Raw genomic sequence first — 15,590 nt, forward strand, 5'->3', positions numbered from 1 at the left:
GGAAAGCTCATTTATTATGTGATTATTTACATTCATTTTTTCATGGCATTCTGTTGTTAAATACTGTCTATTATTAAAATTTTGTATTTTAAGTTCCTTCTGAATGATAAAAACTACGAAATTAAAGAATAAGATATTTTTAATTATACGTTGTTGTTAAATATATAGATTATATTGCACGCTATCAATAAATAAATAAATATTATACTTCTATATGTATACGAGACATATATATATATATACATATATAATACATGCGTATAAAATAAAGTAACTAAGTAGAGGTTTCTTAGTTTCATATTTAAGAGAATAAAATATAAAATTAAATATTAACGATTGTACTGCGAAAATAATAATAAACTTAAGAATAGATCACAGCAAATTTCAGTAGGAAGGCAATTGGAAAATGTGTACATTTATATACGTAGCATGAGCAGAGGTACATCACAGGGTACATTTTACATTACTTAATAATTAATATAATAAACATATTTAAACTATACGTAGCTTATACTTTACGATCTTGACACGAATAATGTACAATATCACCATTCGGATATCTCGCGAACGCACTGAAAAATAATTTATATTATAATTTAATCATGTAGTCATTAATCAATGTTATTCATACACTATATAAATACGAACCTCTGATTACTAAATCGTTTTTTACATACTGGACATATATTAAATTCCGTCATAAGAACACTCTGCGACTCATAATGCATTCGTTGTTCTTGTACTTGTAAATGTTCAGCATATAATAATCCTTTTAATACTTGTATCCTTCTCCTAGCATTCAACTTTTCCTGCAAACTGACTTCTAAAAACTGTTTGATTCTACCTATAGGAACCGTATCTGGCAGAACCTCTATTGCTTTCAATGGATTTATTTTTGATGCATGTTTTTCGAGTATCTGAAGGGCCATTTCCAAGTCGGGCTGTGGTGTTCTTTGAATTTCCGGGCTACGTCCTAAAATAATAGTTCTATATATATATCACTTGTTATCATTTCAAAGTATCGAATTACTGTTTATATTAAAATTTTACCTGTCATTGGAAGTCCTTCGTTATCAGGTTTCAATAGCTGTTGAATAAGCAATATGTAAACCTCGTCTGCTCCATCAGACTGTTTCTGCTTATCCGTACCTTCTTGCTCTTAAAATAACAAGAGTACAATTGCATATATTTTTAAATAAATATTTTTGATGTTCAAGTTGATACGTACTTTGATACTTGGCGTACACATTGTTGCAATATTCAATGGCTTTTGATATATCATTAAGGAGACTAACATATATAGATATAGTCTGTTGATGGCGTCCGAGTCGTCCAAGAATAATTGCCCGTTCCTCGTACAAATTGTCGAAAGGAAAATGTACTAATATTGTTTCTGGGGTATAGTGAACAGATTTTTCTAAAAATTGTTGTAATTTCTGTCGAATGTGTTGCGCCGTTTGTTTCTCAGCAGGTGTTGCAGTATCGCTCATAGACGCTAAACATTTCTCTTTATACTGATGTATTAAAACATTATGATACAATGGGTTAGTATCTTCCCAAACATGTACAACATGTTCTAAGTATGTTATAACTAAATCTTTATGACAACGAAGAAGGTAGTCCAACACTTTTGGTCTTGGTAATTGTTCGACTTCCTACAATTACAAGCATGCTATACATGTAAGTTGCATAAAAATCGTACCAATTGTATAAAATATTACGTGTCACATATTACTTGTATATCCTCCATAAAAATTCTAAGTCCTTGTTCTGGATCTTCATTTAAGACCCAACCAGCGAATTTCAAAATTAAATCCATGTGATCTTTTCCAAGGTGTTGCAAGTATTGTATTGTTCTTTCAGTACCCTTTAAACTAGAGTCATTTTCCTTCGCATGTTTTTCTAGGAGTTCCAATGCTTTTTTATGTTGCCCTTTAGTTTGGTACAGTATAATAAGTTCAGGATATTTTTGATGCATTAATAGAGTCTTTTCAGCTTCCGCTAAGTGACAATGATTCAGTCGAAGTAACGGCGCTACCAACGCATCGGTAGTCTGGAAGAAAAATGATAAATTTTAATATCCTCTAACTAATAATTATTTATCATTAGCCGCAAATTTTTACCTGTAAATAACATTTTAACAAAGTTGTATCTATAATTTTTAGGAGTTGTTCTGTAGCTACTGCTGTCATATTTTTCTCTCCTTCTATCAAACCTTTTTCCTTATTGTTATCCTTATCCTTTGATTTGGGATCACCGAGTAATTTGTGTCTAACTTCGGTAAGAAAAACTATTAATGCGCGCAAGCCCTTTTCCAAGTCATGATCTTGTAATTTGGGCAAAGATGGATCACTGACTTCAGAATTATTAGTCGATGGTGTAACCAAATGAGGAAACAACGTGATCACTTCGTATGGATCTGTTCCTAACTTTAAAAATAAATCCATTGCATCTTGAAATCTTTTGTTATGAAAGAGATGATGAGCGTATAATGTCTGAATTTTGTATGTTTGTTTAATCTTCTCCTCTTCGGATATATCTGACAAACTCTAAAATCATATAATATATATTTGTAATTATCTACAACTATCACAATTAATGGCGACAAAAAAAAATCGAAAATATTATTTCCGTACAGTTAGTTTCAGTGCCAGCTGAAACTGATCTTGTTCAAGTAATGTTCTAATTTGGTGTGTTACATCAACTCCATTTACACACCAAATATGACTAATTGATGCCACAAAAACCTTCCCCTGTTTGCATCTATATATTAGCCTGGCTTTGTTCAAGTCTTTTATTGTTTGAATATGCATACAACCCTCTATAGTGTATATTTCCAATCTGTCATGTACAATTCCAAGTAGATAAGGATCATCCCAAGCTGAAATAATTCAATCTATATGACACTAAAATAATTAAATAACTACATAATAGTCTAATTATAATTTATGAATTATATACCTATTGCACTTGGTGTATCAGACCATTTTAATGGATTGTGTTGAATCAATTCACCCTTTGCATCCATGATAAAGGACTGAGAATCTTTTCCTAATACAAAAGAATTATCAGATAGTTTCGTAACACTTGGTTCAGGAGATTTTCCAGTTGGAAATAACTCTTTAGTTTTTCCATTTAAATCCAAAATTGTGTACGATAGTCCACGGAATCCAATGATTAATGATTCACCACACCTTTATTTTAATTAAGAAAAATTTTATCATAAAAATAAATAACCCATTTTACATCATATGCATTACCAAGATAGTTCACGTGGTATATCTGATACATAAAGTTCAAACTCTCCATATTCTTCAAATTTCTTTCCCTTCCAAGAATATAACTGTAGCTTACGTTTAACAGCAACACATAAACGTACAACTGTATTTTTTTCACCAGTAGAACTTGTTTGTACATCTAAAGTGAACAGGGTAGCACCACGGGTCTTTTGTAATTGAGAAATTTGTTGAAAATTTGGTGAGTTTAAATCATGAACACATACTATATTATCTGTAAAAGAATGGTATCATCAAAACACTAGCTTCAGTAAAAATTAAACACAAAGATAACTATACCTGTTAAAATTATTAACAAATTATGTTCTGGTACAACATCTATTTGATTGATACGTTTTTTGTTAAAATTTCTGCTATGGCGCAGTAATTCTAATTTGTGATTATCATCATATACAGATGGTACATTATACATAAAGAGGTGACCGTCTCTAGTACCAATTAACAAATTGTCATCTGAAATGTTTCATTATTATTTATAAAACTTATAGTTATGATTACTCTTCCAATACAAAGGTTATATATCACAAACCATATGCAGCCATAGACTCTATTTGCACAGCAATATTTAATATCAACGTTTCTTCGTAAGCATCGTGCATTTTGATTCTTAAAATAAAACTGCTGCAGTTATACTTTTAACAACCGAACAATATAAAAATAGTCCCTTTGTTATTAACTTTGGCCTAAAGCACCGACTATACAAGATTAGACATATCTTTGTTTTCAAGCAGTTTGTGCCTTGAGAATGAACGCCATCTGCTTTATCCTAGTACAAAAAAGGAAGCCCCTCCAAAGCGTCATTCTGGCGAGGGGGATCTATCAGAAAGGGTTGATTTCATTCAATAACATTTATGATTAGATCCCTCTTCTGGGTCTCAGCCGAGGACCCCATTTATTTTACTTTTTCCAGTTATTTATATAATTTTATCCCTCATTATAGGCCAAGGCCATCTCAGTATCCCTTACATCTCTGCATTTCTTCCATTCCTGCATTCCTTCCATCCCAGCATTCCTTACATTCCTGCAACCCTTAAATACCCCCTTTTTTTTTTTTTTTTTTTTTTTAACGTGGTGGAAATCTTCAGAAAGACACCTTCAGCCCCCCTGGGGAGGGGCCGGAGGTAGTGTGGGATTTTTACCCACTAAAACCACCACGGTGACCGGCAGTAGGGCGATAGGAAGGGTCCTTTAACCCCCCGCTATGTGCCAAACTCCGCCGACATCGGGGGCCACACCCGATGCCGGCACTCCTCGGGCCGCGTGCAGTGGAGACCGGGGCCCCAGCCCCGGACTCCTGTGGAATTCCTTTACATCCCTCGTTCCGTTACATCTCTTTATCCCTAACATCCCTACATTCTTTTCATCCCTACATTCTTTTCATCCCTACATTCTTTTCATCCCTACATTCCTTACATCTCTTCATCCCTTAAATCCCTACATTCTTTTCATCCCTACATTCCTTACATCTCTTCATCCCTTAAATCCCTACATTCTTATCATCCCTCGTTCCGTTACATCTCTTCATCCCTAACATCCCTACATTCCTTACATTTCTTCATCCCTTAAATCCCTACATTCTTTTCATCCCTACATTCCTTACATCTCTGCATCCCTTACATCTCTACATCCCTTATAATAAATATATAATAAAGACAGCTTCGAATAAAGGTAAGTAAAGGTAAGTAAAGGTAAGTTAGTTCCTTTTTTCGCGAAAATTTCGGAAAAACAGCGCCCCCTAGCGGCAAAAATGCGAACTAAAGTTTCGATGTCGAATCAGCGCCATCTGGATTCGAAAAAAGGAACTATATCATGCTCAATTTCTGGCCCTCTGGCGGCAAAAATGCGAACTATAATTTCGATGTCGGATCAGCGCCATCTGGTTTCGAAAAAAGGAACTATATCAGGTTCAATTTCTGGCCCTCTGGCGGCAAAAATGTGAACTAAAATTTCGATGTCGAATCAGCGCCCTCTGGTGGCAAAAAGGGGAACTAAACCAGGGTCTATTTTTGGCCCTCTTGCGGCTAAAATGCGAACTAAAATCTCGACATCGAATCAGCGCCCTCTGGTGGCAACAAAGGAACTAAATTTGTATAAAATCGCAGGCCTTATAGCCGTAAAAATTTCAACTCAATTTCAGGGAGGGTACTGGAATGTATGGAATGAAGGAATATAAGTGACACAAGGATGTAAAGGATAGAGGCATGTAAGGGATACAGGGATGTAAGGGAAGCAGAGATGTAAAGGATGCAGAGGTGTAAGGGATGAAGAAATGTAAGGAATGTAGGGATGAGAAGAATGCTGGGATGTAAGGGATGAAGCGATGTAAGGAATGTCGGGATGTAAGGGATGGAGAGATGTAAGGAATGTCGTGATGTAAGGGATACAGGGGTGTAAGAGTAATGGAAGGGATAAAGGGATGGTAAGAGATAGAGGGGTATAAAACATAGATGCATTAAAGGGATGCAGAAATGTAAGGATTGCAGAGATGTGATGGATGCCGATATGTAAGAAATGCAAGGATATAAGGAATATAGGATTGAGTCTCGCGACGCCCTCAAATGGGGGTAAAATAATAAATAAAAGAATAAAATGATAGGCGAGGCATACAGGAGTAATAAAATCAACACGTTCATTTTTTTAATGAGGTTTTTCAACAAGCTAAGACTGCAAATTAAATGAACAATGTTATGTTAAATATAACAAGTACATTATAATACAGATACATTAAAATATTGTGTATAAAATTTGATATAAAAATATAGTATCATTAGGAAGTATTAAGTAATTTAAAACTACTTAAAGTAACCCGAATATTCATTGCATAGTGAAAGTAGAAAGTTCAATCCAACAAGTTTTAGGGCATATTATAAATAGAAATGATTGAACTGGTGTAAAAACAATGTTATGGGAGAAAAATAATAAGAATATTATAGAATATTTTCAAGTAATTATGTATTAATTAATAAAATAGGAGTAACATATTGATGTATTAAAATATATTTCACTGGGGGTATCGAGAAAGCTACTTTCCGGGAACAATAATAGCGCGTGGCAAATTGGTTCCTACGCATGCGCGACCACGTATATATTCAGTCGACAACACAAGTGCCAACAAACATTTCAGTGCCTTTTTTAAAGTATTGTTAAGAGTGCATTTGTTTACTGCATTTAATACACTATGTCGTCCGGTGGATGGGAATTAGTTGGAAGAAATAAAAAAGATAAGAGTAATGGAAAGGTTAATAAGCTCTCCAAGGCGGAGAAAAAGAAATTTATCGAAAATGCGCCAAAAGTAGAAGATTTTCGTAAGCACTTTCTTTTAACCTCTGATTATTTTTAAATTTTTTAAATTACATTCTATTTGAAAATTATTATTATTCATAAGCATTATTGTTTACCTTAATTGGTATACAAAACTTGTATGAAAAGGTGTTTTAAAATGTCCAATATTAAGTTACACTATACAAGTGAAAAATATGTTTGTTAAAAAATCGATTTATTTCAGTACCTTTGAGTCAGGTAAAAACTTTATACGATAATTTAGAACACAATAAAGAAAATAAAAAGCCATCAAAGGAAAAAGAAAGCAAAACTAAAGAAAATGAAGAGAAAAAGAAGCAACAAAAATTGCAACAGGCTGAGAAAAAGAAGCAAGAACTTCCTAAAGAAAAACCACCAAAATCTATAAAAGATGCATTAAATATGGTATAAATATATGTATTCTAAATATACTGCATCTAATTTATATATAACTTTATGTCTTAATAATCCATTTCCAACAGATTAATGCAGATGAAATTCGCAGTGTTTTAACTACTGGCCAAACCAGATTCCCAGATGCTCCACTGATTTGGTTGAAAGATCTTGCTGCTTTTCTGAATGTAAAAATACCAGTTGATAAAGAAGATGCAATCTTTTCTGGAAAACCTAAAGACTATCCATTGAGTATAGTACCTAAATCAATTTCTTCTACTTTGGAGAGAGCCATTGAAATGGCAGGAAAACAAACAGCACAACTTTTTTATGAAAATACTCTTACTACAATGGCCACTGATATGGTTAAAGGATCACCTGCTGTAGGTCACAAAATATTTGTACAACTTTTAGCACGTACCAACCCTGAAATGACTGTTGCTAACATTCCTAAATTGATCACTGTGAGAAACTCTTATCAGAATAGAAAAACTATTGGTTTGTCTTTGCTATGGGCTTTATCTCAAGCTGGTAGAAAAAATTTGGCTGTGGGTTTGAAAGTATGGCATGAAGTAATGTCTCCTATGTTGGAAACAAAAAGTTACTCTAGTTATATAGCACAAATTCTTAATGATCTTGTGTTCGAACATGAAAACTTCCATGACCTTAAACCAGAACTGTATCTTGACATTGTCGAAGATACATATTCGGGAAAATATAATATTCCTGCCACTGTGAGCAGAGAAATTAATAATAGTATGGAAAAATTAAGAGTAGGTATCTGACTTTTATAAATCCAAAAAATCACTTCAAAATGATGCACTAAAATTCGTTTAATAATTTCCAGTTAATATTAATTAAGAATAAAAATATAAGTTATGTGAAGTTGTTTGAAATGCTGATGGGAAAAATTACACAGAAAGTACACGCAAATTATAGAGATGAATTAATCAAAGCTCTTGTAGCTTGTTTGACTACAGATTCTTTGTGTTTCTCTGTTTGGAAGTCTCTTCATGTTAAAAATTTATATCAATCTCATCTTCTTTTAACATATATCGGTAACATTTATCATTAAATATTATGAACTGATTAATGAAAGTACGATTTTACATCTATTTAATTTTTTTAGAGGCTAATTGGAGTACCTTACGTACACAACTGGAAGCAAAATGCTTGAAAGAAACATGTATAGCATTCCAGGCAACAAATGAGAGGTGGAAAAAAGGCAGAGATGAAAATCTTGCTAACAGTTGTAGCAAAATATGTAAGGTAAGTTTTAGATTTGAAATTTTACGTATAAAACATATTTAAATATATAATTATTACAATACAATTACTATGTATAATATGAATGAATTAACATGTGTAGTGTAAAGACACAAAAGTCTAATGATATTTATCTCCGGACGATACAAGCTATTATACCGCAGTTCACCAGAGTCCATAACTGCGACGCGCAGGTTGGAAGATGGTGGGGGAACGCAGCGAGCTCTCTGCTAATCGCTTTCCACTTCGTTTGGAAGTATCGCCAATCAGGGCGAAGATGCGCACTGGAGAAGCGCGAAGAACGAAAACTGGTCTTTTCGCAGTTATGGACTCTGGTGAACTGCGGTATAGTTGCAAAATCTTTTGAAATATGCCGCGTAGTACATACTTGTAGCTTTTACGTGTGCGCAAAGACACTTAACGTTGTTTCCGCGGTATATGACGTATTAAGTTATGTTTTGGCGAGGTGCCGAAGTTCACACGTGAACAAGCTCATTTAAATATCAATACCGTTAGCGGCACTTATCTTCGCAACTTCTACTCAAAATTAATCATATCATTAAAAATTACGTGGGCAACCGTTGGACGTTTTCGGTAAATTTGAATATCACCTATAGCTTAGGTTAGGTAAGCTTATTTTTTCGAGAAGAGATTATCGATCGCATATTGTCCTTTCGACGGTAACGCTGCTACGACCACGGCATTTAACATCATTCCTCGTATTACCTATATCTTTTTTCAGTAAAAAAATTACGTTTTCAAAACAGTACTTTAATATAAATAGTTTAGAAAATATCTTTTTTTCTATTTTTTACTAATTCAAAAGGTAAGAAATGTATATAATCGAATAAGAAATATATAATCGTCTTACGCAAATCGACAACATGTTTGTTTTTATGGTATTTTAAGTTGACCTTTAATTAATTAAACTGTTTAACGAAGGTGATAATAAGTATTTTAAGTAAGGAATACATTTTCTTGAAGATTAATTTCCCCCTGTACTATTGTATTGCAGATATTATTAGTGAAAATGACAGCTTCTAATGATAAAAAGTTTCCTTGGAAAAAGGGAATTGTTTTGTTATTACTTCTAACTGCTGTCGTTTTTGGTTATGATACCTATAAACATGGCTGTTTTAAAGGTAATGAAAAAATATTTGTTTCATATATTTGATTCTAATTGTAAGTTATTAATATTGTAATTCCATAGCACCCAATACAAGTAAATGCTTGAGAAGAACTGTATCATATGCGTATGGGCAACAATCATGGACTCTGGTGCAAGAATATTCCTCTAAATCTCTTGAATTTATAGAATCTACTTCTCCAGAGCATTATAAAGCAACTGTTGAAACATTTAAACCTTACATCAAATTAGCTGGAGATGTCTGTCTTGTGATAAGAAATATTTCTTTCAAAATTTATGAAAATATTGGTGAATATGGTGCAAAGAATGGACCTGTGGTCTTACAAACAGTGAGTATTGAATATAATAAAGTATTTGCACAGCACATCAATATTTTATGTACTTTTTAGATTGAACATTATGTTCCTGGAATGTTAGATAAAATTAATTTGTGGAGCAACCAAAGTTTAGAATTTGTGAAGGTTTACTCAAACTTATGTGCAGAGAAAGTTAGTGAGCATTCAACTGCAACACTTCAATGGCTAGAACATAATGTTTTTGTGTAAGTATACAAGTATCTTTGAAGTATGAATCTTATACTTTTTAACATCTTTTATTTTTTTTCTTTAGTGGAAAATTGAGTCCAGAAAATTTACAAAATTATGCTTCGAAAGCTATTGATACTACACAGTCATTGGCAAGTCGAACTTATGACTGGGTGTATGAAAAGGTGCAAACACTTTCTAAAGTTCCATGAATGAAATTCATTAGATGTTAAAAACCGATTTTCTCAATGAAAATCTCCTCCCACACCTCAGCATTTAGTTCTATAATTCCGAAGTCGAAATGTTACATATTTCCAAATACATTGTGGCGGCCATTATACCTGTGATACTTGAAAGATGTATAATATTCCAATGAATTATGATATTTTAAAAACCTAAAAATTTTATGAGAATATCAGTCTTTTTTAAAGTTAATATCTATGTCAAAATAATGATTAAAGTAATATATAGACTATTTTATTTAGTACTAAACTTAAACCCGTTATTTTATGTATTCACATGTGTATCTTCATTTAATGTTTCTGATATGGTGATTGAATAAGAATATAACAAGTTAATGTGTGAATTGAAGGATGTATTAAATAAAGATATTTTTTTGCTCTCTTTTTTTATAAAAATAAAGGAGGAGTAGAGAGTATGGTTGATTTTATAATATATATATATACATATAAATATAAAATATTAGCTTAATATGTGTTGATGGTAATAAGAATAATAATAGTGATGCTCATAGGAGTTGTAGAATAATGTTGATAAATATAGGTGTGGTAATAATTATTATTATAAATATAATTGTAATAGCGCTAGTAATGCAACTAATGGCGATGATTATAGTGATAATGATAATTTTAACAAGAAAATATTTTATATGAAAAGAGATCGTTGGAGTATGACGCTCGCCACATCCATTAAGCTCTGTAAAAATGAGTCTTTCATTTTCTTCCATCTGAGAAATGAATTTGGTAGAAATTATTTTTCTTTTTCGCATTATATATAGTCTCACAGCTTTCTTCCCTGATTATATGTACGAGTGTGTACTGCTAGACACACGCTGATTACAAGTATTTCATTCTTGATTAATATGTTAAAGTTCATGAGGAAAAAAAACTTTCATTGTGTTTTTGTATATTTGATTGCATAAATATTCCTCTTCTTCATCTCTGATCCGTGCGAGTACTTCTAAAATTTGGCTGTAAAGATAAAATCAATCGATAATATAATTTAATAATTTTAAATTATACTTTTAACAAGTTAATATTTACACTATAGTGCATGGTTCATTTCTTCCTTTAACCATCCGATCGGGTTGCCACTTTTCTTTTTTAATGGATGGAAAGTGGGTAATAACATCTTTTACAGAAGCATGAGTTGGCCTTATTTCACACCATGGACAATCAGTTTCTATCATCAACCTATCTGATGGAATTGTTGTAACAGCAAACAGATTTTCCTCTGTCTTAAGAGAGCTGTAAATAAGATCAAATCAATGTTATGAAAAGCTACACGAAATAGATTATTTGACATACCATCCATTAATACCAATATACAATCCCATTTGTAAAATAGAATTAGCCTCTTCTGGATTGCCATCAAAAGAGTGTACAACACCAGCTGTTAATGTCTCCTTATGTTTTCTTAAAATTCTTACAAAATCATCACTAGCGTTGCGGCAGTGTAAAAACATTGGTAACTTTAATGTGGAACACAATGATAATTGCATTTCAAAATACTTTTTTTGAACATCTTTGGAACAAAATTGTAATCTATCATAATCTAATCCCATTTCACCAATAGCAACAATCTTGTCTTTATTGTCTGTAGCTAAATCTGACAATGATTTGAGATAGCCTTCTGGGTCACCGCTTTCTTCAAATTCATTACAACGCGTTGGGTGACAACCAACTGTAGAAAATAGACGTTCTGGAATATAAATAATAGTCAATATACGATTATGTTTAATAAAAAAGAAAAATTATGATATAGTATGTACCTAGATATATCCATTGACATGCATTTTGTTGTTGCAGTTAGAGAATAGAATCACAGCAACCATTGCATCTCTCTTTCAGCGGTTTCTTCATATGCAATGATTGCATTGCGATCTACTAATAACAAAGAAACAGTAATTATATAATAATAAATTTTTACCCTCGCAATTGAAAGCCTGCAAGGTGTATAAAATAAATGTACTTGTTTACAATATATCAATAGCTCTATGTAAAGTTTGAAAATCATAAACTGTGGCTACCCGTGATAGAGAGACGCGACAGTGACGATGCTTCATCTTTTTAAGTTAAGTTACACGCATTCTAACAAATAATTTTTCAAGTATTTAGGAAAAAAAAACACTTTACCATCCGTTCGTGCTATTTCAAGGGCCTTTTTGCTCTCTTCTATATTACCGGCAGTAATAATAATTTTTGAAAGATTGTTGCTCCAACTTCGTTCTAAAACTTTATCCAAATCTGGCTGATGTTTCTGAGATCCATGATAAATTCCTTGATACATAGGATCTGTCAAATTGGCTCCGATATCTGTATTAAAATTGACAACGGCAGACTGTATCACTCGTCAACATATAACCTTTTAATAAATACTTCAAAACGACAAAAAAATATGTTACAAATCACATACACAACTGTTAAGCTTCAAACTAATAACACGATCGTTAATTAAAAATGTTGATTACCTATAAATTTTCGTAAATTACTCATTCTAACTGCAAGCATTCAACCTATCGATGAAATGACAGTTTTCTTATATAGACACGATACTGTATAAAAGGTTAGCAGGTGTCTTATTTAACCGGCGTTGTACAATGGCATTTAAGTTCATGGGATATTTGACGTTTCATGAAAACCGAAGTTATACCTTCGTATTATTTACCACATTTTATTGACTGTAATGAATTATATCTTTCTTATTTTTTATATTCTGTACATAAATTGTTATTATAAAATAAAAAATTTGAGGTAAACAATTTACACGTCTTTATTTATTACAAATCAGTTTTTTTATTACAAATCTTAACTTATCATGTAGGAAGGGTGTTCTAATTTAACATCTAATATTTAAACATATTTATATTATTGTTTAAACTATTTTTTATTAAGTCATTTACTTTCAAACATTTCTTGTAAGAAAGTATAAGCATGAATTTCATTATTGTAAAGATTTTACAATAGAGTTTATTTTTTCAACACATTCTTCCTTCTTTTTAGTAATGACCGCTTCTGCTTCGACAAATTGCTGACGCCCGATTTTACCTGGTACTAATTTATCCACATACAATGCTTGTTGCTGATTGTAAAGCTCTTTTAATGTTCTATCATATTTTTGTAATTCTTGAACACGATCATATATGTCTCCAGATTCTCCTTTCAAGCGCTGTGAAATTTCGTTAATAGCACTGGTTGCACTTTTATATTCTTGATTAATACCTTTTACAACAGATAAGAATGCATTAGCATCCTTATTTGCTTTCAAATATGCCAGTTGATCATCCAATTCGTTGTAAGACGTTACTCGACGATCTTGTGCGGCTAAGATTTTTTCACATTGCCCAGCAATTCTTAACTTACTTTCTGAAATCTCATCTTTATCAATAGAAAAATCAAGTCTTACATAAGTAATTACTAACAAAAACAATAAGTATAATGCTGCTGCTACAAGCAACGGTTCTTGTAGCATCAATATACGTGGAAATTTATATTTCAGTTTGAAATTTTGAATATGATTTTCAACCAAGTTTTTCTTTGTAACAGAAATCACTGGGCGACCAGTGGTGTCTAAATATGTATAATGAAGAGAATCCGGCAAACGTGTTGCAGAATATGGAAGGGACAATTCAATGTTGGTTGAACCTTCTGGTAAAATAATTTTTACAATTAATTCATCTACTATCATATCATCGAATACATGGTCTAACAATCTCATTTCTAGAGTATACTGATCACCAGCATGAAATAGATATTCGTAACTAGGAACATTATATCCTACAATATATTTAGTCTTCCAACCACCAAAAAGTGGAAATCTCGGACGAAGATTTAATTCCACCGAGTCTTTTTTTATACGTGTATGCGATGTTGAAATGTTTCCAATTTCATCTCTATAATAAATGTCAGATGCAGCAGCAGGTAAAATAGTATCAAAACTTTGAATACTAGCCTGGCCTGATTTTGATTCTCTGGCAAATTCATAACGCGAAAATGAACCTTTCAATAATGCACCAGTGTGTAACAAATCAATATGTTCTTCTACAGCTATGTTACCCCAATGCGATATTTCAATACTCCTTTCAAGTCTGGTAACAGTCAAGAATTTATTATTGTTTTCAAAATGTATGTTTAATTCTTCATAAGAAAATGATGGAAGCTTTTCATATGGGCCATATGTAATTACAGAATCACTTTGTGAAACAGGTTTAAATTTAGTATAATTTTCCATATTACGTGATGGTAAAGACACAGTGGTTGTCTGTTTTGTTATACTGTACGGTGAATAAAGATAAATATTTCCTATATATTTTACTAATTGCTTTTCCTTTTGCGTAATCTCCTTAGGATGAGGTATAAGTTCATGTGTTAATATCCATTCAATTTCCACAGACATAGTTCTCCCAGGAGAAAGTGGGTCCTTCAATTCAATTTGATAAAAAGTTTTATCTGGATGTGCATTTACCTTTATTTCAGTCAACTTTAATTCAACTCGCACAGGTTCTCTGTAAGCTGCTATGTAACTGAGACTCTCTTTTTGCTTAGGTTCCAATGCAAAAAGGAAATTTCGTATATGACGATCTTTGCTTCCATTTTCTAATACAAGTCTGGCAGTAATTTTTGTTAATTGTGATTGTAAATCGATATGTTTTTCCACGTTTTTAAAACTCAGATCAGGATCGATAGTATCACCCGAGCCAGAAACTAGAATAATTAATCCAAACAACAATCCGATATTCCATATTAATGTGTTTATACTCCGGTCAATCATTCTTTGTTCTATAAATTACTTGAGCCTTATAGTTATTTAACACTTTTGTCAAACCGGCAAATGAGTTACAAGCAGCACGTTATAGACGTGGCGTTCATTTAATCACATGTGATATAGAAAGGGACCTCGAAGTGCCGGTGACTCTCTCTGCATACCGATATATCATCTCGGGGTGTTAGAGACCCCGAAATACGGGCAACACTCTTTGCATACCGACATTATGGCATTGGGGTGTCAGGGACCCCGATGCATCAGTGGCGCTCTCTGTATACCGACCTGATTTGATTTGACTGAGTTTCCCTTTATTGAGGGTGGCGTACTTTTAATTCCAGTCATACTGGTCCATACTTTTAAATCTCGCACTCTTTCTATACTTGAGTCTGTATGTGTGTCCCCTTTTAGTCGCCTCTTACGACAGGCAGGAGATACCGTGGCCGTATTCTAAGCCCCCCGAGCCACAGGGGGATATACCGACCTGATGTCATATTGGGGTGTCAGGGACCTCGAAACACCAATGACTCTCTCTGCATATCGATATCACGGCTTTCGGGGTGTCAGGAACCCCAATGCATCGACGACGCTCTCTGTATACCAACTCAATATCATCTGGGGTGTCAGGGACCCCGAAATACCAATGATATAATTTACATACCG

At 32.9% G+C, this 15,590-nt stretch overlaps 4 protein-coding genes across 5 annotated transcripts; 1 reads left to right on the top strand and 3 right to left on the bottom strand.

The window, feature by feature from the left end:
• Positions 1 to 183: 183 nt before the first annotated feature.
• Positions 184 to 4,037, bottom strand: Vps39 (vacuolar protein sorting 39). Its single transcript, XM_034328247.2, has 11 exons — positions 3,826 to 4,037; positions 3,576 to 3,749; positions 3,261 to 3,510; positions 2,962 to 3,194; positions 2,637 to 2,881; positions 2,124 to 2,549; positions 1,736 to 2,053; positions 1,229 to 1,655; positions 1,051 to 1,158; positions 649 to 973; positions 184 to 572 (listed from the first exon to the last, which is right to left on the bottom strand). The coding sequence occupies exons 1-11, from the start codon at positions 3,893 to 3,895 to the stop codon at positions 509 to 511; spliced, it is 2,640 nt and encodes an 879-aa protein (XP_034184138.1). The 5' UTR covers positions 3,896 to 4,037; the 3' UTR covers positions 184 to 508.
• Positions 4,038 to 6,370: 2,333 nt separating this feature from the next.
• On the top strand, positions 6,371 to 10,398 carry Tmem214 (Transmembrane protein 214). The gene is made up of 9 exons (XM_034328043.2): positions 6,371 to 6,601; positions 6,802 to 7,001; positions 7,079 to 7,762; positions 7,837 to 8,047; positions 8,119 to 8,258; positions 9,271 to 9,397; positions 9,466 to 9,731; positions 9,792 to 9,943; positions 10,012 to 10,398. The coding sequence occupies exons 1-9, from the start codon at positions 6,475 to 6,477 to the stop codon at positions 10,136 to 10,138; spliced, it is 2,034 nt and encodes a 677-aa protein (XP_034183934.1). The 5' UTR covers positions 6,371 to 6,474; the 3' UTR covers positions 10,139 to 10,398.
• Positions 9,573 to 12,809, bottom strand: LOC117606061 (deoxyribonuclease TATDN1). 2 transcript variants are annotated; one of them, XM_034328045.2, is made up of 5 exons: positions 12,637 to 12,809; positions 12,302 to 12,481; positions 11,474 to 11,867; positions 11,210 to 11,413; positions 9,573 to 11,137 (listed from the first exon to the last, which is right to left on the bottom strand). In XM_034328045.2, exons 1-5 carry the CDS (start codon positions 12,674 to 12,676, stop codon positions 11,032 to 11,034), a joined length of 924 nt encoding a protein of 307 aa, XP_034183936.1. In that variant the 5' UTR covers positions 12,677 to 12,809; the 3' UTR covers positions 9,573 to 11,031. The 2 variants fall into 2 exon arrangements, with proteins under 2 accessions (XP_034183936.1, XP_034183938.1); XM_034328047.2 differs by having other exon boundaries at positions 12,582 to 12,716.
• A 156-nt stretch (positions 12,810 to 12,965) lies between these two features.
• Positions 12,966 to 15,088, bottom strand: LOC117606060 (ribophorin I). The gene has a single exon (XM_034328044.2). The coding sequence runs from the start codon at positions 14,934 to 14,936 to the stop codon at positions 13,110 to 13,112; it is 1,827 nt and encodes a 608-aa protein (XP_034183935.1). The 5' UTR covers positions 14,937 to 15,088; the 3' UTR covers positions 12,966 to 13,109.
• Between the last annotated feature and the right edge of the window lie 502 nt (positions 15,089 to 15,590).

The sequence above is a fragment of the Osmia lignaria genome, chromosome 1, assembly GCF_051020975.1.
Source record: "Osmia lignaria lignaria isolate PbOS001 chromosome 1, iyOsmLign1, whole genome shotgun sequence".
NCBI classification, from domain to species: domain Eukaryota; kingdom Metazoa; phylum Arthropoda; class Insecta; order Hymenoptera; family Megachilidae; genus Osmia; species Osmia lignaria.

Coding starts and splice junctions, on each gene's coding strand:
- Tmem214 (XM_034328043.2), top strand. CDS start 6,475: ATGTCGTCCGGTGGATGGGAATTAGTTGGAAGAAATAAAAAAGATAAG. Junction 6,602..6,801: donor GCCAAAAGTAGAAGATTTTC/GTAAGCACTTTC, acceptor GATTTATTTCAG/TACCTTTGAGTCAGGTAAAA. Junction 7,763..7,836: donor ATAGTATGGAAAAATTAAGA/GTAGGTATCTGA, acceptor AATAATTTCCAG/TTAATATTAATTAAGAATAA.
- Vps39 (XM_034328247.2), bottom strand. CDS start 3,895: ATGCACGATGCTTACGAAGAAACGTTGATATTAAATATTGCTGTGCAA. Junction 3,195..3,260: donor ATACCACGTGAACTATCTTG/GTAATGCATATG, acceptor ATTAAAATAAAG/GTGTGGTGAATCATTAATCA. Junction 2,054..2,123: donor TGTTAAAATGTTATTTACAG/GTAAAAATTTGC, acceptor TTTTTCTTCCAG/ACTACCGATGCGTTGGTAGC.
- LOC117606060 (XM_034328044.2), bottom strand. CDS start 14,936: ATGATTGACCGGAGTATAAACACATTAATATGGAATATCGGATTGTTG.
- LOC117606061 (XM_034328045.2), bottom strand. CDS start 12,676: ATGCTTGCAGTTAGAATGAGTAATTTACGAAAATTTATAG. Junction 12,482..12,636: donor TAATTTACGAAAATTTATAG/GTAATCAACATT, acceptor ATTTTAATACAG/ATATCGGAGCCAATTTGACA. Junction 11,414..11,473: donor TATATTGGTATTAATGGATG/GTATGTCAAATA, acceptor TCTTATTTACAG/CTCTCTTAAGACAGAGGAAA.